A 24,693-nucleotide genomic window follows, 5' to 3' on the forward strand; every position below is an offset into this window, starting at 1 on the left:
TGGGTTCTACTTCAGTCCCTTTATTAGATCAAAAGGTGAATGCACGTGTGTGTCAGAATAAGCCAATGTCCTGCAGCTTATCACACACCAAATCAAAAATACAGAAAATAAATGCTAATCCTACCTACTTACATAAAAAGGGAACTTCTAGAGTAAGTTTCCAGACTTGCACAAAAATATGCAGAAAACTGCATACAATCTGTTTCCATAAGAACAGCAGTTTCATGTGAAAGGTGGGTCAACCTACTAACCAGATCTTCTTCACCACTGACACCTGAACACCACAGGGTCTGCCCTACTGTCACTGCAATGGTGATGCCTCCACCACACCATGAGGATGAAGCCTCTCTTCATCCCCCACCCACCTTTGCAAATCAGCCTGTGACAAGATACAGAGAAAAAAAAGCTCTGCTGAGGAGTAACAGGCAAGTTGAAGGATCATAATGTGCGTTGTATCCAAAACTCAGTTGGAGAGCATCAGGCAAGGCCGTTAAAATCACAGTTCAGCGTGCTCATCTGCAGTTGTCCTCTATGCCCAACCAAAGCAGCACAGCTGACTGGAGCTCTTCTGTGGCTGCCCTACTTGACCCAGCACCCCCCTGCTCTTTCTCTCATTTTAAATCACTTGCAGTACCTCAAGCTCCTTCCCGCCCCACCTTGTCCTTCTGTTGGTCTTCTGCCCCCAAGCCAGTTACAGAGAACTCCAGAAATGCAGATGAGAGGAACTGTTAGTAGGCCTGCCACATCTTTATTGCTACTTTTGGCAAAGGGGCAGCCTCCATCCTTGGGTGGAGCTTGAGGTGAGAGGATAACAACAGGTAAGATACAAAGTGTTGAACAGCAAAATTAATTAGGAAAAGCAGTCAATGTATTTCAGGGCTCCTGGGGGTGGGGGGGGTGGGTGGGTGTGGAAAGACCTGTATCTGGAAGGTACTGGAAAAGTCTTACACTGGAATGGTAGGCTTGCCTCTGAACCTGAAGTAGTGCTGTGCAGCGTGTGATGGTCCCATCTGACCTACTGGTATGAACACAGTCGTTTTCCTGCCCCTCCAACACTAAGGAACTACACAGCTCCAACACACAGCTACCGTGACTCGTGGTTCAGCTCACAGACATCTTACAACCAGGGTCATTCCTTGTGCAGTGTTTGATGGAGGTGAAGGTAAAGTGGTTTCTTGGTCAACAGCTGCAATTTCTTCCTTTTAAAGTCAGTGGGTTTTTTGTACCTGTAACCATGAGAAAATAAATTAATCCAAGTGCTAATGGCTGCATAAGCAGATGAAAGCAGGCTACAAAGCCTGCCCTGTACACCTCTTACTACCATCATCTTTTAAATGTAGCTGACAAGACTTACTGGAAACAACAGTGATGAGCAGGTTTACAGAAAGAAACTCAAACCGGTATTTTCTCTGGATTTTTTTTAACAAAACCAATATTTCAGGCAAAGATGAATGTAAAGGTTTTGCAAGGAGAATTCCCAGTGCGATAACCTGGACTGTAGGAGATGCGGCATCAGTTACTCAGTACTTCAGAAGCTCTCTGCCTAGAGATGCCCAGAACCGCAAGGTTCACCCAACCAAACCAGCCACCATGCCAAAACCTCAAAAACGCCCTCAGACCTCCAGCCACACAGGAGGGGTGGGAAGCACATTGTAACTGCTGCAGCACAACTGGCTAATGTATTTCTTCATATACTTGGAAAAACAACCACCTGACTGCTTTGGAATGCTCATGAAAGCCAATGGCAAGTCAGTATCCCCCATGTCCAATCACATTCCCTTTACAGAAAATCTGTACCAAAAGACTGTGATTTTTTTTTTTTTTTAAATACTGGTGATCTGACACTCAAGCTAAGGCCAGAATTAAACACTTCCACAAACAGAATTTGTTAACTCCACATATTTTTTTTTTTTTTTTACAAACACCAGCAATTTATTTGGAAATACTCTGACTTTTTCAGAGAAGTCTCCCGCCATTTTATTTGACTGAAAGCATTTTATCTTCCCTTCTTTATTAAACCCAGAATATTCCTTATGGAAGTCAATCTAATGAGTCCATGAAACCTTCCTTGATGCAACAAGCCACACATTGCAAATGCAGTCTCGTTCATTTCCTCTGTCATTGGCACCAACAATTACAAGTCACTTACAGTTCTATAACAATTGCCCCGGGTTTAATTTCATCCATCTCCATGAAAGCAAAGCACTTGGTGCTAGTAAACCTCTTCTTAGGTTTGTAGTGTTTGAATTCAAAGAAAATAGCTGCACCTAGAGTGGGAAACAGTTTAATAGACAAGTCAGCAATTATGGCTGATTGTTACCTGAAAACTTCTCTGCCGTTGGGATGCTCTAAATGCACTGTAAGGAATTATCTCCATCACTTCTGTTATTAACTCAAAAGCTGAATCGTGGTTGTACCACCATGCCCACCACACTCACAAACGCTTGTACTCTTCACTCAACTACTCATATCCAGGTGACTGCCCAATGACTGAGAAGGTGATGCAGCAGCTCAGTACCTGTGTGGTACCGAGACTGATGCATTTTCACCTCTTTCCATTCCTCCCTCGTCCACGAGTCACCACAATGACTGATTTGAAAGGGACAGGAAGCAAAGGTCTGTATTTATCCCCATGTGCATCTTGAGCCCTGCAGCAGCAGCTCAGGCACAACCTATTAACTCAGTGCCTGAGCTCCCAGGCCCATCCCAGGGCTCTCACACTACACACCTTTTGTTAGTTTTTCAACGTGTTTCTGAATCTCAATGTCCACATTAAAATGGACATACGTGTCCTCCTTCCTCAGAGCCACAGGAGTATCTTGCACAGGAGTCAGATCTATCCCATTCAAATCTGCAGGGAAGAAACAGCATGAGAAGGGCAACAAATGCTCAGACTTTAAGGCCCTGATTTGAGAGCTTCACACACCGCTCCTAACACTGCCACAGAAAGTTAGCGTGAACCTGGATCTTCCCCTAAACTTAAAAAAGGGGCAGTCATGCCCCTTCAGGCAGTGAGTTTTCTTTTTGATTACAACATGAAAAGCAGGTACAGTTCTGACAGCGTTTAAGATGAAAATTTGGAATTACCTTTATTTTTGTATTTAAGAGCACATTTCTTTCTGCTTCCGGCACAGAATTCCATTCCCTCTGCAAACAGGACTGCAGCAGGGCTTCAGCACTTCAGCTGAACCAGCAGAACGAGATACACACCAAAGGAGCTGTGGGGCACCACTGGCACAGCTTACATGAGCTCTATACACCTTGCTTTGCTGCCTAGGCTCAATGGGCATTATTCCTCTTGGGTTTCCCACAGGCAGAGGCATGGCAGGGCCATGGGCTGGACTCCCATTCTCAGCACTGTCTCCATGGTTTACATAATTCCATTTGTCCTCCTTCTGCTCTCACTAGCGGTCTCTTTACCTCAGGATGAACAAAGTTGCTAACAACATGGCCAAAGTCACAAGTACAGAGCACACACACACTGCACCCGGGGTACAGGATGTGGCTGGGGGCCTGGAGTACCACTGATGCACTTGATCCAGGGAGCGGGGTGGGACCAGTGATGTTGCACCTGCAGCAAACCTCTCTCTAAACCTCCAGAAGAGCAGCCTGGTACAGAACCAAGGAAAACAGCTACTAGGCCTAGTGACATATAGGCTCCGTTAGCTCCAGAAAGGAAATGAGAATAAGCTCTAAAGACAAACAACAGTTTTAACAATACATAATAAGCTGACAAACACTTCAGTGGCAAGGAACAACAGATGTTTGCTTCGTAAGTTCTGGTAAGTTCCAGGATCCAACACTAGAACCCTGTTAGGCCTGGTATCTTCCTGTGAATCAAGAGAAACTTGGCATGAAAGAATTTGAGTTGGTAAAACCCATGCCCACCCAGCCACCCCGCCACTGAAGCCACCATCCTCAGCTTTCTGAGATACAAGAGGCAAACATCCACAAGAGACTGGGGAAACGGAGCCTGCAGGGTAGTTACACAAGCTACAAAACAATGCTGCAAACCTAAAACACCACCACAAACGAGCACTGCACATTTCCAAGAATGGAAACGCAAAGAGACAGTTGTATCAGCTGGGGAAAGCAAGAAGCTCCAGCTTCTACCCCAAACAAGTGACCTCAAAGAGCCAAAGAGAAGTGGAAACTGTCACAACCAAAAACATCACACACAGCAGGACCAGATAAAGCTTTTAATTTATTCCAGCAGGTAACACCTAAGAACATCACTGGAATTCAAATGACATTCAGTACTGCAGCCCTTACTTCTGCCACAGAGCTTAGGTGTGTCGTTGGGTGCTTCCTCCACCAGACAAATATTTCATCCCTACACTTGGTATCTAATAACACATTTGAAGATGACACATACAAGGTCACTATCACAACAGGAAGTAACTAGAGGTTGTTGGCTCAGCTACAAACTTGTCTACAATAAACAAACAAACAAATCCTACACCCCAAAAGACTGTAATGATAAGCAGAACCAAGCAGGACAGGTTAAGCGTAAGCACTGCTGACTACAGGGGTTTCCTCCTAAGAAATGTGAGATGAGGAAGAGGCAGATGCTCCCACCAGAAAAAGTGTGAATACCGAAAGTGTCAGCCTGCAGCAGAAGACACCAACTACACTGTCATATGGAACAGTGAGAAACCCTAATGTTGCCTGTCCTAGACTGACAGAGAGAGCGAGGTTCTTCCAGATTCACTGAGGTTCTCAGAGGGGAAGGCTGTTAGGCCACCAGGCTTTGGCCAAAATATTTCACTACCAAGGCTAAAATATATCCTATTTCACTTGCAAGCTTCGCTTCCCTGCTTCATATCCATTCCTCTAAACCTTTAGCCTCAGTAAGATGATCTTTGCTGTACTAAAAAATTAGTTTAATGACAGGGCAAGAACAGTCAGTGGGCTGTGGTTCACCATCTCCAGAAAGGCTGGAGACCTGTGTATGTTGGGGAGCACAAGCCATCCAAACAGATCCATACTTAGCAGCCAGCTGAAGAAGCTGGAGTAGAGCACAGCCTGCCAAGTCACCCCTACTCAGCTCCCAGAACGGGGAAGGCACCCTGCAGTGCACAGATAAGCACATCTCCTGCAGTGACTCACCTCCCAGTATCTCAAGCACAGAATTCTTCCACCCTTGTTTAATGCAGAAGCCTTAAGCCCACAACAGAAAACACAAGTACCAACAAATATTTTTCCAGCAGGCTGAAAAATCAATGCAGCTTTCGGAGAAACACACTCTCCCCAAAGCAGAAAACGAGGAGCCAGGAAGAGAAACCATTACCCTTTACACTGACTGTGATGTAAGGATCAATGCACTGCCCAGCATCTTTCAGACCAATTTTCTCTATGTTGATGGTGAGTAATGTCATCCCAGGTTCAGATGGCAATCTGGGTAATAAAGTACCTGGAAAGAGCAAAGCACACCGTTAACCCTTTGTGTCATCTTACAACAGAGGCCTTGCTTATCCAATCATCTCTCGGGGAAGATGTTGCTCTCCTTGGGGGGTTCAAAGCCCCAGGATTCATCCCCTAGTAGGACAAAGCACTACAGGCTGTCTGTGTGCACATGCACACAATATCATCTCAAACATTTCAAAGGCCACAAGCCCACACCAATAAACCCCAAGACTGCCTCAAATCAAATAAATCCACAAAAGCCCCCACCCTAACGCTATAAGAACAGAGAACTTTGTTTAAAGAGCTCTTTCTTGCTCCTGTGCAGAGTAAGTCCTTCATAGAACTCACTTTATATCATTTTTAAGGATTAAATTTGGGCAGCTGGATTCAATCTACAGTTTCAGGAAGTTCAGACACTTAACTGGGAGTCCCACCCCACCGAACATGACTTGGCTTCGCATTGAACTGGGCAAGCAAGGAGGAAAATGGCATTGTTGCAAATCCCACTGAATATAAGGGCAGCAGAAGAGAGATTCTTAATTATTGAAGTCCTACTGGCCTCCAAAGGAAAAAACAAACAAACTGTCTGCATCCCTCGAGTTCCCTTCTGCCTTGAGGAAGGAAGCTCCCAGCTCTACATCAAGAGCATTTAGTATCAAACTGGTGAGTGCAAATGAATCCCTGCAGTGCCGAGGAAGACAGCACAGCTGGCAAGAAATCCAAACGTTCAAACTCACTGAAAGTCATGAGACTGTCAACAACAGTGCAGTAGGTTTCTTCATGCTGGTTTTAGTGAAAACTGGAGGACTTCAATCCTCTCTCCAGTATTGTATGAATAAGCACCAAAAGAGGAAATGTTCAGACTCAGGAGCAAGTTTGATTTAAAGTTCTAGTTTTCTCATAACAATGTTATTATCCCATATCGTTTACCTGAACACAAGACAGCCATTTCAGTCACAACTACAGGGCATCACTGCGAGAGGGTGAAAGGAGCATCTACAAATGAAATGTGTCCTCCTACACATGCACTTCAGATGCATAAAGGTGAGCCAACCCAACAGCTCTCTGCCACCAAGGCACAGGCATCCAGGCTCCCCATTCCCAAACACCAATTCAGAGAAAGGAAGGGGAGGAAAAAAGTGTTCACAAATGGAAATGGTTCACAGAAGAATCCTTTGCCAGCACAACACATAAATCTCCTGGTTAAAACATAAAGTATGTAACCAGGAGAAAAGCAGGAAACCTTAGCTGTTAGAGGCAGCAAGCTGTTAAAGGCAGTTCAGCTCCATAGAGCACAGAAGTCTAACTATATAAAGTACTCCTTGTGTGACATTTCCCATAAAGCATGTATTCTATTAAGGAAAAGCTAGCTACATCTACCTTTGACTGCACTGAGTCAGAATGTTTTAGCACAGTAGGACTTTAGAGACCTATGTAAAGTGTGTCACCAAAGATGACCATCCCTTTTTCTGTTACTGAAGGCAAATAAAGATCAACACAGATACCCACTACTATGATCATTACCAAGACTTTATTTTCAGGATTGAAGCTAAGAGCTGAATGAAGACCACCACAGCCACACAAATATGATCAGAGAAATAACTGTATATACTCAAAGGTTATCATACCTTCATTGGCTCCTGGGTTAGATCAATGGTGCAAAGTGATAATGATGAAGCCATGCATGTAGAAGACAAGACCATGATCAGTTAGACAATACAGCTGTGCACTACAGATTAAAGGCATAAGAAAAGGCAGCAACACAGTTCTATCAGTTCAACATAAGTAAAGTGGACTTTCCATAAGGCTTACTCCAGGAGGCTGGAAATGGCTTTCCTGTAAGCCCTATTACCCGGAGAAGGAGCAACAGACTGAACTCCAATCAGTTAGGGCACACCGCGCTAATGTGCAATCAATAGGGAAACAAGATCTGCGTTGTTCAAGGAGTACAAAGGGTTTTGATTACAGCAGCTATGGGGAAGTGCACCTTAAGGCAAAAAAACCCACAAAAGCCACCAAAAAAACTCAACCAAAAAAGTTAGATATATATTTTATTGAGTAGATAACAGTAAGTTCAAGAATTGCTCTCACCACCTCTAAAAAGCATGGGTTTACTTAGGAATAATTCTGTATATGTTCCAGATTTCTCCTCTTTCTGATCTGCCTACCCTGCTTTGAAAAATCATTGAACTGCAGACTCAGCCTGCCAACTTGATCCTGTCTTAGGCACAGGCACAGCTTCCACAGGCACTACACAAATTCAGCTCCAGTGGACAGCACAGAGGTCACTGCTGGCACCATGGCAATGCTTGCAGCCTTAGGGATTCACCACTGTACCAGGAGCTACTCAAGCTGTCGCTGCCGTACTCTGGACAGACAGGAGGCACCTTACTTAATAGGCTTGTCATGGGGAGTAATCTAGGCAGAAAGACATGTTTCTCCAAGCATAAGTAATGTCACACCCCAGCTCTTTCACCCGTCATTCCAGTACTAGTTTCCCTCCCTTCTTGTTCCTCCTTCCTGAAACACAAAGTTTGCCAATCTGCCCTGAAACTTGCAACTTGTTTCCTTCTGCAGAGAAACTACAGCAGGAACCAAAAGAACCTCTGTTGGGACATCCCGCTCCTTTACCTGATAAATAGTTAACAGCTGAAGTTACAGGAAGACCTCCTCTAGAGTCTGTGGGTATAACCAGTTCTACAAGCACTTTCACAGACAAGGCCTTCAGCTAACAAAAGCAAAGGTTCCCCCTCTGTATCATCTCACCTGATGATGCAACACAAAAATCACCAGCAACAACTTATCAGGTCTCTAGCAGCATGCGATGCTCCTTGAAGGAGAAATATTGCCATAATTTATTTTTGAGTGCATCTGAAACACTTCACACAGTAGAGTTAAGAAAGAATGAAAACCCTGAGTTTGAACAAGGAATAAAGGTTAATTATTTGAGGTAGATGGTACAACCCTCAAAAGTATCCATACAATTGTTTTGCAATAAGATATTGTTTCCCTGAAAAAAAAATAATTCCACTGGGCACCTTTGTGGTTCTTCAATGCAGCTCTGCAGTTTACATTAGGCTGCTGCTCATCAGTCAAACTTTCAATCACCGATGGAGAAAGGGGCTTCTCACAGCAGCACTTACATATGCTACATAGGCTGGCTACAACGCCAGTGCCCCTACCTGGAACTCTAGCAGGAAAAGAGTCTGGAGACCCTGCTCCAGCTCCTCCTTCCTCATCATCATCCTCAAACTCCAAGTGTTCCTCTTCTCCAGGTGCTAAAATCTTCCTGTAAAACACAAGAAACAAGAATGAGACCAAAGATCATCATCTGATGTTCAACTAACAAGTCAAGATCTGAGTAAAACCAAGGACAACACGCTTTAATGTAATTTCACACTTAATTCTTCTGTACCTATAGACTCTGACAGAGACTGCAGGAGCACAGCCCAGTAGAAAACAAAGTCTAAAACCAAGAGGCAATACTGGCAATTTCAGAGAATTGCAGGTACGTATCACATGCTGGTTTTATCAAAAGCATGGGCCTGATTTTTAGTGGTACCTACATAAACAGAATTCAGAAGCTTTTATTAACCACTTAACTCAAAGCAGTACTGCAAGCAGGTGGCTATAGAAATTCCAGTGTTTCAGGTGTGCCCCAGGTCCCAGGCTATGCTCCCGTTCAGATAGGCATCGGTAGGTGAAGTGACCCAGCTCTCTCTTACCTGAGTGGAACAGGCTGAACATCAAAGGGGAACTCCTTGTTGTAAGTGAGGATATTCTTTAGTACTGCAGGGAAAGGAAAAAATAACAATCCATACACATAAGCAAGCAGTATTTCTACTACTCTGCACAGCCATGTCTGTTCTCACAGCTTCCTCACACACATAGATCAGAATCAGATCATACAACTCCTCCACCCCTTCTCCCATTTTACATACCAGTACAGCCCTATCAGAGCTGTGTCACTGTATCGTTCAGACAGGCTAACTGAAACTCCAGTACACAATCACCACCACATTCACACACTGGATCACAGAAGAGTAGGGTTGGAAGGGACCTCTGGAGATCATTCCTGCCAGAGCAGGATCACCTACAGCAGGCTGCACAGGACAACATCCAGGCAGGTTTTGAATGTCTCCAGAGATGGAGACTCCACAACATCTCTGGGCAGACTGTCCCAGTGCTCTGCCACCCTCACAGTAAGGATGCTCCTCATGTTTAGGTGGAACTTCCTATATTCAAGTTTGTGCCCATTGCCTCTTGTCCTGCCACTGGGCACCACTGCAAAAAGACTGACCCCCACCTCTCAAGTATTTATAAGCACTGATAAGATCCCCCTCAGTCTTCTCTCCTCTGTGCTCATCCATATCCCTCAGCCTCTCTTTGTAAAAGAGATGTTTTAGTCCCTTAATCATCTTTGTAGCCCTCTTTTGTACCCTCTCCAGTAGCTCCCTGTCCTTCTTGAACCAGGGAGCCCAGAACTGCACACAATATTCCAGATGAGGCCTCACCAGGGCAGAGCAGAGAGGGAGGAGAACCTCCCTCAACCTGGCCACCCTTTTCTTGATACATCCCAGGGCACCATCAGCTTTCTTGACCACGAGGGCACATTGCTGGCTCATGGTTATCCCATTGCCCACCAGGACTCCCAGGGCTTTTTCCATAGAGCTGCTTCCCACCAGGTCACCCCTAACCTGTACTGGTGCCTGGGGTTACTCTCTAGTCAACTCTCCAGCCTGTCCAGATCTCATTGGAGGACAGCACAGCCTTCTGGTATGTCAGCCACCCCCCTCAGTTTTGTATCATCAGCAAACTTGCTGAGGGTACACTCTGTCCCTTCATCCAAGGTGCTGATAAATACATTGAACAGGGCTGGACCCAGTTACTGGCATTAAATAGACCGAAGTCTCCAGAACTGACACACTGAAGTACACATGTAGGCTGCGCCTGCAGACAGCCACCACTGGGGTCCAAGCATGCTGGTAACATATGTAGTTGAGATTTCCTACTTTGTCATGCACTTTGGGGTTTTTTTGGTGGTAGTGGGTTTGTCGTCTTTGTGAGTGGGTTGTTGGTTTGGGTTTTTTTGTGCCTTCTGATGTCTGGGCAGACTGGCAAAATTCAGAAAAGATTCAATGCAACATCTGAGCACCGAGTATACTCTCCAACATTCTATGGAGAATGGCTTTGCCATTCCTACTGGAACTTACTCAAATAAAAGAAATAAGCATTTCATGATGGCTACAGGACCTGAAAATTTACCTACAGGGAGAAGCACTCTCCTACCAATGGGTATCAGACCAGGGGGAGGAGGTAGAAGAACTGAGTTTTCTCACTGAGCCTCGCTTTGCAATAAGGGCCTCAGAGCACATTTTGGAAATCTCCCCGTAAAGACTACTGAATGAGAACAAAACTGTTTTAAGGCAGTGTTAAGATTACACAAATACCCAGAGGAACTTAAGTAACAATTACGTTTAAGGAACCACTACGAGATCCCTCTGTCTCTGCACACTACAATTCAGCCAGCGTAGGACAGCTTCCGTGCCTGTCTTCATATACATATGACACAGCACAGGCTTCACTATTAACCTACCAGACACCACACAAAGGTTGCAGTGAGTAAAGCATCCATCAGAGATACTATGAGGGACCCAGCAAGCCTTTCCAGTCTCTGCTTGTCCTGATCCCTCACCCCAATTCCTGTACCACCACCTGAGAGGTTAGGTACTGCCTGATCCCAGTTGGACACAATACATAAACACACAGAAGGCTTTAAGTTGCCTTCAGAGATGCAATAGACAAGAACTGATGCCAAGTCTCTCCAAAGATTTCTGCTCTGAGGGGTCAGTAACACAGCTCTCGCCATGGTTGGATCACAGCCACTTCCCAGCAGAAGAGCAGCTGGCTGACAGTCACCTTCCGGGCACAGCTGAGGCTCAGGAAGAGAAGGGGATTTTTATCACGCTGAGAATTCCCCAGCTCTTGGGGAGCTCTATCGTACTGGAGACAGAAAGTGAAACTGCACCCGGCAGAGGAATCTCAGTGAAGTGAGCTCCCTGCAGATCGCAGGCCCGTTACACAGAAGCAAGAGAATTTACAGCAGTTTTCTTCCCATCTTTTAAATGTTGGCAAGCGCTGGGTTCCTCTCTGCTCGATAACCAGTTTCTCACTACATTAACGAGCATCCCCTAGAAAAAAGCCTCCCAGTAATTCATCTCAGCCAGCACTAGAGGGCACAAAATGCTCCATCTCTACGAGCATTTTTACAGCGCCTAAAAATGTTGATCCTGCCTGGAGGCAGAGCTGAGCGTGCACCCTCCTGCCACAGAGCCGCAGGCACGCACAGGGGCATCAGTACCAGACCTGCCCACCCGGGTATGCTGCTTCCAAACATCCTGCGGGTGTTGGTAACAACGGTGATGCCAGACATTCAGCTTGGAAACTTCTCGAAACGCCATCCAGCATCTCTTATATTTTGCTGCAGAAAACTGTGGATCCAGTTTTTACGAGGCCACCAGCTCTATTGCATCACCAACAGCAAATGATTTGCAAAGTGTAATACAGCAAGGTACTGAAGTGCTCCTTTGAGCAGCATCAGAAGGAGATGTGGATCCACAGCACTCAGCCCAGCAAGATACATACTCAAAGTCACTAAGGAAAAGCACCAGGTTACAATGAACAGGAGTCTCTCTTGCAGTACTGCATAAGACACCCAAACTTTAAGAGGTTGGTTTGGACTTTTTTGGATTTGGTTTTGGTTTTAAAAACACACATCACCTCAGAAAGAAAGAGCTCTTCCCTCTAACGTGCCTGTTGCAAACACAATTCACACAAGTCCTCCATATGTGTAACTAAAGGGCAGATCCTAACATCATGGCCTCTGTTTACATCGCTGTTCCAACAGAAAACATTTTAAAACACTGTTCTGCAGGCTGCCTTTTCTTCTGTGATATTGGACAACATCACATTGATTTTAACAGCAGTTGGATCTCAAAATAAGTTATGAACACGAGCTGTAAGGCCAGCATACACAGATTTGGTACAGGTTATTGGCTATTTAGAGTTTCAGTGACAATCTACGTAATTGTACTGTTTTATTTTTAAACAAACAATTCAGAAACCAGGCTTCCCAGTACATCATGCAATGGTGAGGCACTGGGATAGGTTGCCCAGAGAAGCTGTGGGAGCCCCATACCTGGAAGTGTTTAAGGCCAGGTCAGATGGGGCTTTGGGCAACTTAAGTCTACCGAGGGTGTCCCTGCCCATGGCAGGGGGTTGGAACTAGATGGTATTTGAGGTCCCTTCCAACCCAAAGCATTCCATGATACTAACCCGGTATCTAAATGTCTTATAATACACCCAATGAGTTTGAATCTAGTCACTCAGTGGCTAGAATTATCATGCCCAAACCCAGGCACACAAGGTGTCCTACCCTAGTGATTTGAACATGCATTTCACGAACAGCTTTCACAACAAAAGGATTTGTGAGATCTAGTGTTTCCACACAACATGGTCTGAAAAACTATTTGTATGTGTTATAGTAGCACAAAAAATTCGGTGACAAATCCTACAAGCAAACAGGACTAGCCAACTGCTTCACTTTCCAAGCAGCGTGCAATGAAAGCTTAAGTAGGAAAAGTTAGAACTTGACAATACCAGGGAAGGAAAAAAAAGCCTAAGAGCCTTGGTTGTTATAACAACACCCAAACCAAATCTCTCAGCCTTCTTGACAGCTTCAGGCACAAAAGTAATTAAAACAAGCCAAATCGTGTGAATGGCTGTTTTTCCTTCCACCCCAACAGAATGGCTTGACCTAACAAAGGAATTGCTTATTTGCATTGCAAGTCCAGATTTAGTTATTATTTTTGTTTTTAGCTTCTTCTGGTAGAACACAAAAGAAAATTGACAACACACAAATTAAAATGCTTCACGGTGGATTTTATGAGAAGGCTGAAGTTACCCACATTACATTCCTTAATATCCATCAAGTATTGTCTACATGATAACATATATTTCTAGAGGCACTTAAAACCAGCACTACTGTCAGCCCACATTGTGGCGAGTCAGTATTCATGCTGCTGTCACATTTTCCACTGTAATAAATGTCACTCAAAATACAGAGATGTTACTTACTTGGTTCCAACTTCTTCAGATCCTCAAGCTTAAATTCATCCTTTGATTGGGTGGACTAGTACATTAGAAAGAGTTAGAACTTAGTATGCACCTTCACCTCACGCAGAGCTACCACATCTTTGAGCAAGCATTGAATATGCTTCCTTTGCTCAAGGATACCAAGTTATTTCAAAGCTACGTCCCAAAAAAACCCCAAGCAAAATCTCCCCAGCAGAGGCCAAGTTCACAGGTAAGGCAGAAAGCACATTACTTCTCATTAACTGAGAACAAGCTTATTCCATTTCCCAAGCTGCAATGAAAGACAAGTCATTTTAAAGCAGCTACTTGGTTTTTCATACTTACTACACACAGGAACATTAAGACAGAGTCTTGTTTTAATTCTTCCCCAGTCAAGCTATTTTGAAGCAGTATCAGCTGTAAAATTGCTCTGCAAAGCGATGTGCCAACAGGAGCATTCACAGTTCAAGACATACATTCAGCATTATAACACTGGCAGAAGTTGCAGTATACAGTGTGAGCTTGACAAAACACTTGCTAAGAGCTCACTGTAAATGAAAGAGGGATTTCCACCTTTCCTTTTTCCAACTCTGAGGATTCCATTTCCTCATCTGGCTGTAGCATGTTTGCTTCTCAGTAAGCCCACTTGACCTACTAACTGCACAGAAAAGTGTTAATTTTTTTTTATTCTGAGGTAGTTCACTGACAGTTTGACAAGCTGACCTTGCCTGTGCTGAGATGACCAGTGGCAGAGCTGGCATGAAAAAATTTGGTGCAGAAGGATTGACACTGGATTGACATCATCTTTTAAGCAGAGGATCAGGTCTTACCTGTTGTGTTACTGCACCCCTGGCAAGATTACCCATTGTTTTCAAGTTTAAGGTCTGACAGTTTTTTAGTGTCACAAATGACCTTCTGCAAGGCCACAGAAGGTTAGTGAAGCAGCTCTACCCATCCTTTTAGAAGAACAGGAAAACACAACCCACACTGAATAAAATTTTTCATGTTTACTGCTACGAAATCATAAAAAAAAATCTGCAGCAGGTAAAACACTCTCCACAGTGAAGTGGATGAGAAGTTCTAGTACCTTCACATGAGGTTATACAATCCTTGAGTTACTGCTGAGGTACCAACAGCAAGGAAAGCTGTTCTTGCAAGACACCCCTTCAGTTTGGCAGGTTAGCACCTTACTGTATCTTCTGCTGTTGCTCTGAGACATGACCTGACCCAAGCAGCTGTCCCTCAGTGGAACATGCCTACCCTTATTGCAAAGTTACAGTGATGGAGAACAAATGCAACCCTGTTCAAACACCCCTAGTTAGATCAAAATAGAAAGACAGGTAGAGCTAACCAAATAATTCTTCAAACACTGCACAGCCCTGAGACTCCCCACCTCATTAGTCCAGCTCCAGTCACTGTATCTCAGCTTCTCAGACAACTGAAGGCAGCATAATGGAGCTTCTGCACCTTGCAGAGCAATGCAAAGAACTCAGGAGCACTGCTGTCAGTAACTTGATGCAAAATTTGCCTGTCACCACACTCCGTTGGTAAAAAGGTGATCCGGCAACCCAAACTTTGCTTCAGTTGACTCATGCCTCTGCCACCCACAATTTTTATTTTAGGGGTAAGATTACGCCGAGAGAAAAAGAAATTTAATCTAGATTCAACTCAGAAAAAAACCTCGAAGAGCAGCTTCTAAATCACTATTTTCACACATTTGCCTACAGTACTTCCAGTTTTCACGACTGCTATAAAATAGGTTTTATTCTACACACACAGTCTACCTGATACTCTATCATTATTTATGAAGTGGCTGAGCAAGTGCAAGGGTCATTTCTGGGGATCTTTACACACTAGCACACAAGTCAGGAAGGCAAACTAGGCAGTTCTGAAGGAGGAAAATAAGGCAAACAACCAAAGACACAAAACCTGTGCTTAAATTTCTGTACAAACATTAATACTTGCTCATATAAACTCTTAAAGCTTTGTTTTCAAGGCAGCCACCTGGGGCATCAGGCTGACAACCTGGAAAGTTCAAATGTTCAAGCGTTTGTTCACTCTTTTTTCAGAGGTTATGGCTATGTTGGAAGACACTAAACTACCTTTAAACAAGCTCCTATCACTAAAGTATGAAGTCACATGGGAAAAAGAGCTCTACCTGTAAGGCTGCACTCCTCAGTTCCAAGCATGTTGCAATTTTAGCTATGGTTTTCTGGAAGAAAAACAAAATTAATTTAGTACTGAAGCTGTGTTCTTTCATATTCACATTTTAAAACACAAATATATATAAACAATCATTTTTTCCTTACAAAGATTTCAGATGTATTATTCAGTACTAGATCATTCAACATCAAAAGCTTATTTATACACAAACAGGACTTTCTGAAAGCACAACACATGAAACAGACATTTGCCACTTAACTCCCCTCCCACAGCTCATTAACACAGATGAGGGTCATTCATGCTGCAGCAACTAATGATGCCTACCAACATCATAAACTGTTTACAAACTAAACTGTTCTGAAGTGATATGGAACAGAAAATAAAGTCCAAGGCAACCAGCTCTTGCCTTATGAGAACTTGAGTGGTTTGTTCTAATTTGCCCTTTTAGGAGTTATGATTACAGTTCCTCTATCAGGTTTACAACCTCAGACCACCAAGTCAACCCTATCCTGAAGTTACAGAAGCATCTCAGCACTGAAAATACAGTCTGCTTTTGTGGGTTTTGGTGGGAGAGGAAGTATAAAGGCAGATTATTTTTCTAACTTTCCATTTTTCTAATTCTAAGGCATTTGAGTTGAGCATGAAATGTATTATTTGACTGAAACTTGTCAGCTGTCTAAAATATCCTGAAGCAGAACTGCAAAGTAACTTCTCATTTTTATCTAAAAAATGGGGGGGGGGGGGGGGGGGGGGGGAGATATGGCTTCAAAATAGCCCATTGCTAGTAATCTTACTTTGAAGACAGTGCTACTTAAGCTTTTGTGTCCCACAAAATAAGATTCGTGGGAGTCATGTTTGTTTCTATTACAACAAGCTGAAAGGAGGAGTTAAGACTTCCGTAACTAACCTCAACTCTTACCTTGTCTGACCACCACAAGTTTGTTCGTTAACTGAAAGGTTTTAGTGAAGAAAAATTAACACTGTCTGCAGAAATAAGGGCCAAAATCAAAATGCTCTGTGGAACAGTTGTATGGCAAAAAAACCCAACAACCCGGCAACAATGAAGCTACAAAGAAAGGCAGTTGATTTTCAAAGTATGTCATGTGTGTGTCCCAAGGAAGATTAAAGTCAAAATACCCACCTGTAACTCATTCTCTCCTTTTAAATCAGGCAGCAGAAAAACAGCTCTCCCCCACAAAATAAATGCAAGGAGGGGAAGAAACTTCCCAGAGCACAGTTCTAGCAAGGAACTTCAAGAGTCTGGGCATCTGGCAAGTTTCATGGTATTAGTCAAAAGGCAAAGCTTCCCTTTAAGGAAAGTTACATTTCAGGGCTCCAAGAGGACTATAGTAGCAGATAGGTGTGCTGTTATCTGTTATCCTCTGTTATCTGACCTGACTCTCCTGCAGTGGGATGTCATAACTGCTCCATCAGCTCCTGGGCCACCACCAGTCTCTCGAGGCAGGGCTAAAAGCCAGGTATCTACTGTTTCAGTCACCTTACACCACACAAAGTTGAAAGAGTTCAGGAGTTGAATCATAAGAAGATAAGAATCCAACATCAATACCTCAAGGCAGAACCAACAGCTGGAGAGTGTAGAAGTCTGATACTTGATTTTCATCTGCCACCACAGGCTCAAGGCTTTTAAAGCCATTTTTCCCCAGCTGGTATCTCATCTTGTTTTAAAACACTCTTGTTACAATATGGCATTAGCCTAGACTTTACATCCTTCTAGTAAATATTACTGTCCATTGTATAGAGGTCTTACAACTATGTCATTCTTCTGAGTACCTTCTAGCAGAGTAGCAAGTGATACATATCAATACAGGACACACAGGTGGCTTTCTCCTCTACCTAGTACACAGCATGTGTGGTGGTGTGCCCTTTAGGAATTTCAATATACAGCAACCTGACTCTGCTGGCATACAACACAGCACAGCAAAAATATTACAGCTCCATTTCTGTGGAGGTTCATTTTGCAGTCTAGGCCGTCAACAAACTTTCACTTCCTCAAAATAAGTTGTGGCTACATAGCTGGATTTCCAGAATAGCTTGGAAAAGCACCGATTTTTTGAAAAAGAAAGGAACACATATAGTCCTCGATTAATTTTGACTCTTTCAGACCCACAATCCACACATAGGTGCTGTGGATTTACATGTACTTTCAGACCAGATGGGAAGACACCAGTTCGGGCTACAGAAGGATCTTTTCAGTCCCTAGGGTGAGAATGCACTATATCCATCTCAGCAGCTGCAGTGTGACAAAAGGAATTCCTTTTGGTATTTGAGAAAATCTGAAAAGATATGTTTGCAGAGGTAGAATCTTCAAGAGGAAGGTGTGAAGTAATGGGTAAAAAAAAAAAAAAAAGAATCCAGAGGTTCCCTGGGGAAGGAAAGGGAACCTTTGAGGTTTGACTACAGCTCTAACATTTGCAAAACCCTAGCTGTTCCCATGGTTTGGGTGTTGACTGCTGAGTGAAGAGCATGCCCATTTTGTGTTAGATCAAAACCCCCAAGACTCCACTGCAAAAAGAGGGTTATGAGTTTGTAGGATGCCAGCACACAGTCTGCATGCCCCACCGCAGAATCAGAACACGTAAACAAATTTTCACATAGCTCTTCCCCTCCTGGTTTCACATACACAGCATGAATCCCACACCATAAATAAAGTCTCAAGGAGCACTGCTGAACCCCTGTCTCCTTTGTCAATTCACCAATAAACTCAACAGCATCCCTGTTCCCTATCCTGCAGGCTCATAACTTCTTAAAACTGCCTGAACTAGGTACTTCCTAACAGGACAAACAGCAATACAAAATATGCCTCTGGCTTCTGAGGGCCAAGGGGCAATAATGGGTTTAGAAACAGATTAATTGCAGAGAGTTTGGGAGTCTTAAAATAGTTAAGAATAGGTTTTATATGGAATCTATTGAAATATGGCAAGTTCCCAGCAGGCATTATTCATAACTATTTTTTTAAGGGACCACACCCAACCCAAAAGTTAAAAATGCAGCTAAACACTGCTATCCTTTTCAGTTGTAACTATCCCAATGCAAAGGCTCCTTTCTGCAGCAGGGAAAACATTCTGCATCTCATTAGAAAGACTGAAGCCATAATTAACTTTGCTAGTTTAAAATAGTTAAGATTCAGTTTTATGTAAACTCGTGATTAGAAAGGGGAAAAGTCAGTTGATCTCATAGTCAAGGTTTCTTCAGTGCAGTTGTGTGACTAATGACTGTGCTAACTGTAATTCGTCAAAGATGTTTGCATACAGAGCCAGAGCAGTTTGGCTTTAAAGAGAGGTCTATGCTGTTAGGAGACCAGTAGTTTAATGAATCATGCTAACACTGTTCAACAGAGCTCATATTTCAGCAAGTTACCATTGCATAAAAAAGCATGATTTTTAAAGTGCTGCAGAAAACTCAGCCTAAACCAAGAACAGTTACATGAGAAGCAACAACTGCGGTCAGAAGAGGGCTTTAAAGGTCAAATTTATTGCACAGAGAACTGGGTGAGAGTAACTATAGCTGGAGGCAAGCTGGGAACTACAGCCAAACCAAACTGAAACAATTCCTGTAAGAAAACACAGTGGTTCATCATGAATGAAGATAGGATTTTTGGAGAATGAAGGTAAAATTGAGAACAGCATGATGCAGATGTTAAGAATGAGGTAAATCTACCAATTATAATACTCCATACATGCAGCTTCTAGCTATGGATCCTGTACAATTTCAGAGCTGTTGCAACATAACCAGATGTAAGCAGTGTTACAGTACTTATCTGCAGAGAAATTCTCCAACAAAATTAATTAATCATTAATGAAGATTCCAGCACCATCAATTATTCAAGTCAAGACAGAGCTTTCCCTAAGGACTGAAACTCCAGAATTATATCCAGCAGCAGACATGACAACCCCCCAGAAGCTGAAATTCCAGGAATGGGAAATTCTGGACACTAGTCTGCTCTATCAAGGAAAGCAGCACACAGCATTTCAAGACATACTCTTCAGATCAGGAGAAAAAAGGCAAGGTATGAATATTTAAGAGTCTGAACTCTTACCATAATGCATTTATTATAAGATAAATGATAACTGGCTCACAATATGACTAGGAGAGAAACTGGTAGCATCTATCCAGTGTTGTTATATCAACAGATTGTACGATTACATTAGCAAGTAATACACCAGCAGTTATGGCATGGCCATATCTGCACTGCCACACCACCTGTGTGGCACAAAACAAACCCAAACATGGTAAAAGTTTATTCAGACTGATGAGGTTGAAGATTTGAGCCTAGCCTTGTCCTTTCCCTGTAAAGCAAATAGTTTTCATTTGTTACAGAGGAATCACTGCTGAAACCAATCTTCCCCACAATATGTCAAGTAAGAAACAATGACAGCCTCACAGTAATTACTGAAGTAAGGAGTATATATCGTCCTTTGGAAAAGAGCTAACTGTAAATCTACACTAAGATGGAAATGAAGGTAGATTAAGAGACAGTATATCATAATTAGCTTCACAGCCTTGCCTTCTCCAGTCTGAGCCATTCTGTGCACAGCCTTGGCCAATATCACGTAAGCTAACTCTGAAGCTCACACACTGTTCTACATTCAGAAAAATAAAAAGATGGCATTTATAATGGCACATAAAACCTCAGAAAAGCAAGATATTAGGGAAAGAATCTCCAGAGCCAGAAGGAAATAGCATGTTGTTGGTGGATGGATGCTCTGGCAGGAACTTAGTTCAGAAAAGGAGCTGTTTTGGTGTGTAGGCTTTTTTTAAAAGGTGGCAAGAGAGAAGATACACTTCTAATTGAACTGCTTGAAAACCCAGAAGCATGCTAAACTCCACAGGCCAAGTGAGTGACACTAGTGATGACAGAAATTGTCTGTGATCATTTGATTATACTGGCTGAGTTCCTGCAGAAATAGGGGAGACCAGAACAGCAAGGAGCTTAGCATCAGCCTAGAAGATTTTGCGGTACAGTTTTAAGTGCTTCTTTCAAAGCAACAGCAAGACTCTTATTTTTCTTGAGACTAGCATTCCTCAAGGTAGGAAAATGGAAATACAATGTTCTCCCAATAACATCTGCAAAAAACCCCATGTGATATAAATATCAACCTCTTTCATAATTTGTATCAGTTTTAGAAACAGGTATCACACTGAAGGAGTCAAAACATCCACTCAAGTTTTTCTTTTCAGAAGACTGTTGCTTTGAGACACAAACACAGTTGCATATCTAATACCCAAGGTCAGTTATCTCTGCTTCCTGAGCCCTTCAGGCCTTCCCTCGTGGCTAACCTCACTCACTTCCACAATCTGATCCAAGGTCTTTTCGTAAGATCCAGGGAACATCTGGAAGCAAAGCCCTGTGTGATTCTGGTTCCCATATTCACACAGATGATACCTACAGAAGCAAGACAGGAAGCTTTGCCTTCCAAGTAACTGTATTTTCAAGAGTATCGAGACTGAAATCACGTAGTAAAGTCAACTGCAGCTAAGAATGATGGAGAAAGCTACCAGCATGGATACATCTCCAATATCTGTATTCAGGACCAACATTTCCAAACAGAAATCCCATTACCCTAGCACCACAGTACCATAAGCGGGATTCTGGGCTAGCAAATGTCAATCTTTAGGCAATGCCATTGCTCAAACAGCTGACCTCATGACTTGGACATCTGGAAATACAGTGGTTCTCTAATTTAGTATTCCTAAGTAAAAAACACACCTTTCAACAAGACATAAAAACCTAGGCAAGGCCTGATATCTCAAAATACTTTATTTTGCTGAAAATGCTTGATTGTATGATTGTATCAGCATTTTCCTCTTAAATCCTGTCACAGAAATGCATTCCTATGTTGCTGAGACAAGAAAGAGCCTTTTCAACCAAGGAAAGAGAACAAGTAATTTCAGTATTTTTAAAGTTTATAAACAAATAACATTCTAGGACACCAGTAGGGAGCATTCTGCCAAGACCCTTCCAGTCAGGTGTTACATGTTAAGCTAACATCTTCCTCACACACCCTCAGTGTCTGCAGTTCAAGATGTTTTGCATTCAGACTCCACAACGTAAATTGTTCTGAAGTTGAACGAGCAAATTATCAAAAGGTCCCCCAATAAAGATACACCCAGGTTCTGAGGGACTCTGGACATGGTATTCGGTATTACACAGCAGAGTGTCTGCAACATCCAGTGACACCTACTTGTTTTAGCCATCCTGGGCTCTGTTTATATTTGTGTGTGTCAAGGGCAGTTCCATAAGGCTCTGGTCTGTGAGACAGAAAGAACCATAGTGCACTAACACCGACAAGTCAGCTCCAGAACCGAGCAAACAGCAATACTCACCTTCTGATCTTCTGTAAATTCTGAGTTGTTGTGCTGAGACTGCGCCTCTTTTTGTAGATGCCTTGCTAATCTGGAGGGGGGAAAGAAAATTGTAGAGCGGGAGCACAACACACACACTACCCCCAGCCTCCAGAAGAAGTGTCAGCCAAGAGGTCCACAGGCTGATCCTCCAAATAGTTTGTGGTTTTTCTTTTAAGACAGATTTCTATAACCATGGTAGGTCATACTTTAAAAACCACCTACTGCGTCCTCATGCATTTCACAGAGGGAGTTTGAGGCAAGTCAGATTGGCAGGAGGAGCAGCTGCGGGCACCCTAAGTCATGGCCAGACACTCTCCCAGCACTGGAAGGCAGGCACAGGGCAGCCTGGCTCAAGCTGCCGGGGTGTATCAGCTCACATTTGTGCCTGTCAGCATCACAGGCAGAGCACAGACCCCACCCCTTGTCACCACAGAGACTGGAGTACCAAGAGGTTTGGAAAATGGCAGCAAGCAAACAGCTCCAGAAAGCTAGAGAGAGAAGCTATGGGAAGAGTTATGGTTTCCGTCTGAGGAAGGAGAACATTAAACACGCATAACCTCCAGGCAATCGTTGCCATTCCTTGTAAATAATTCTTTTTAATAAAAGCAGAAGTGGAAGGGGTGGGGAGAAACAAGGGTTTGAGGGGAAACCCAGGGACAGCAGCAGTACTTGGGGCATCGCAATACACTTCTGTCTGGAACCTCACACATTTGAATTGCTGAAAGGATTCAGCTTCTAACCACCACTGCTGTGGACATTAGCCTGGTCTTTCAAGAGGGGTTTAAAATAGAGACATCTCTCTTCAATCCTCTGACCTTCTTTTGTCTTTCTTTTCCCTCCTGGGCCCACAGAGTCCATTTACAACTACTCTATTCAACAGAAACTCACTGATAAGGCTTGCAAGAGCAGTTTACAATGCTGCCACCCAAAAGGAGTTTTCATCTGGAAAGATATTACACTGCTCCAAAATCAGAATAAAGCAAGGGCATGGAGATCACCTCAGTTCCCATCAGATACAAGCAATGCCACAAGGAAGGTAACAGAAGTTATACTTCAACTCCTAAACTGGACTGTCTGCAAATATGTAGTGACCTTATTTCTCAATGAAGAAAGCTCAGAACAAGAAACTTGAAGATGTTTCATTCTGGAGAAACATTAAATGAAACTTGACTGCTGAAACTGCAAAGATGGTTTTAAGTGGTGTGAAGATTTAGAATCCTACTGTACTCTTCAAAGATGTCCACAGAAAGGCAGTTATTAAGAATATCTTCTTTCCAATTATTGCTTGTTTTCTTCTTCCTCTAAAATACAAATCTAGAAGATAACTTTTCATCCCTATGCCAAGGTTTGTAGTAACAACTTGCCCCTCTCTAAAGGCTATCAGCAAACTACAAATAACTGACCTTGCATCATCCCATCTGGTAAATGAGTGAAATAATGAGATTATAGCATCTCAACTATCCTCTAAGCAGCCAGGAGTCTAGTTACTCCAAATGGAAACGGATTGCCAGTATGGCTATAGCCCATACCTTGAACAGTTCTGAATACCATTAGAAGATCTCTGAGAGCATCTCTTCAGCGGATGTTTTCTTGGGGAAGAGGTATAAACCCTCTGGACTTCTTCCAGAAAAATCCCCACAAGAAATTTAGCTTGCAATATACACAAACCACAGGAAATATCTTTCATCTTCATGGTGAACAGAAAACTGGAGGAGAACATTTGACTAAAGCTACCAGGTATGTTTCATAGGGCATCAACCATGCCCTATGGTGTCACTACTTATCTGATACCAAGGTGTTCACAGACAGCATGGTCTCACCCTGTGCAACCCAATCCCACTGGGGCTGTGCCAGTCACAAAAACATATTCCTCAATCTCCCACCTCAGCTTCATGAGTGTGAAACACACAAGCATGCAACTGACCGTTTTTCAAACAGATGGGTTGCTTATGGGTTTTTCAGGGGCTAAGATTGATGTTTTTGGCAACCCATTTCCCTCACAACAATGGAGGCCCAAGGGAAGAGGTGATGGTATGGGAATGCCACGGGTGCCCGTGGCCGTGGGGGGGCACCATACAACTACCTCAACGCCCCACGTCCAGGGGGGCTGCAGCTCCACACCACCCAGCTGCCACCCTCGCAAAGCTATGGGTCGGCTCCTGCTTCGTCCCCCGGGCGAGGGGATGCAACACCATGCCGAGCACCGATGGGCGGTCTCGGCGGGTTCGGGAGACAGACAGACAGACGAACGGACACACATATGCATCCGCCTACGGGGACGCCCCAACTCACGGACCCGCATATTATGTAATGGCAGGGAACCCGCCGGCGGGGCCTAAGGGGTGAGGGGGGCCGCGGCCTAGGCCCAGCAGGGCCCCCCTCGCCGCACCAGGGGGCCGCTCTCCAGCCTCCCCTCCCCTCACGCGGGACTCTGGGACCGCGCCGGGAACCGGCGGGAGCCGCCCGCCCCCGCACTCACATCTGGTACTCGTCGATCGCCTCCACCAGTTGCCCCCAGGAGTCGAAGTCGGTGCCCTTCTTGAAGCTGGCACCCCAGCGCTGCAGGAGGCTCCGGGCTGCCTCAGACATAGCCCCAACGCTAGGGCACCATGCTCACCCCGGGCC

The 24,693-nt window shown here is 43.8% G+C and overlaps 1 protein-coding gene across 4 annotated transcripts; it reads right to left on the reverse strand.

Annotated features, from left to right (window-relative positions):
* AIDA (axin interactor, dorsalization associated) lies at positions 1-24,657 on the reverse strand (the record flags this gene model as incomplete). Of its 4 annotated transcripts, XM_084261352.1 has the most annotated exons (11): positions 1-1,226; positions 2,150-2,267; positions 2,729-2,851; positions 5,291-5,413; positions 7,035-7,046; positions 8,589-8,695; positions 9,132-9,195; positions 13,543-13,597; positions 15,698-15,751; positions 22,048-22,117; positions 24,548-24,657. In XM_084261352.1, 11 exons carry the CDS (start codon positions 24,655-24,657, stop codon positions 1,130-1,132), a joined length of 933 nt encoding a protein of 310 aa, XP_084117478.1. In that variant the 3' UTR covers positions 1-1,129. The 4 variants fall into 4 exon arrangements, with proteins under 4 accessions (XP_084117478.1, XP_084117479.1, XP_084117481.1 ...); XM_084261353.1 differs by lacking the exon at positions 7,035-7,046; XM_084261355.1 differs by lacking the exons at positions 22,048-22,117; positions 24,548-24,657 and adding an exon at positions 14,113-14,197 and having other exon boundaries at positions 15,698-15,753.
* Positions 24,658-24,693: the final 36 nt, after the last annotated feature.

Source organism: Gallinula chloropus (assembly GCF_964237585.1).
Source record: "Gallinula chloropus genome assembly, chromosome: 3".
Lineage (NCBI taxonomy): Eukaryota > Metazoa > Chordata > Aves > Gruiformes > Rallidae > Gallinula > Gallinula chloropus.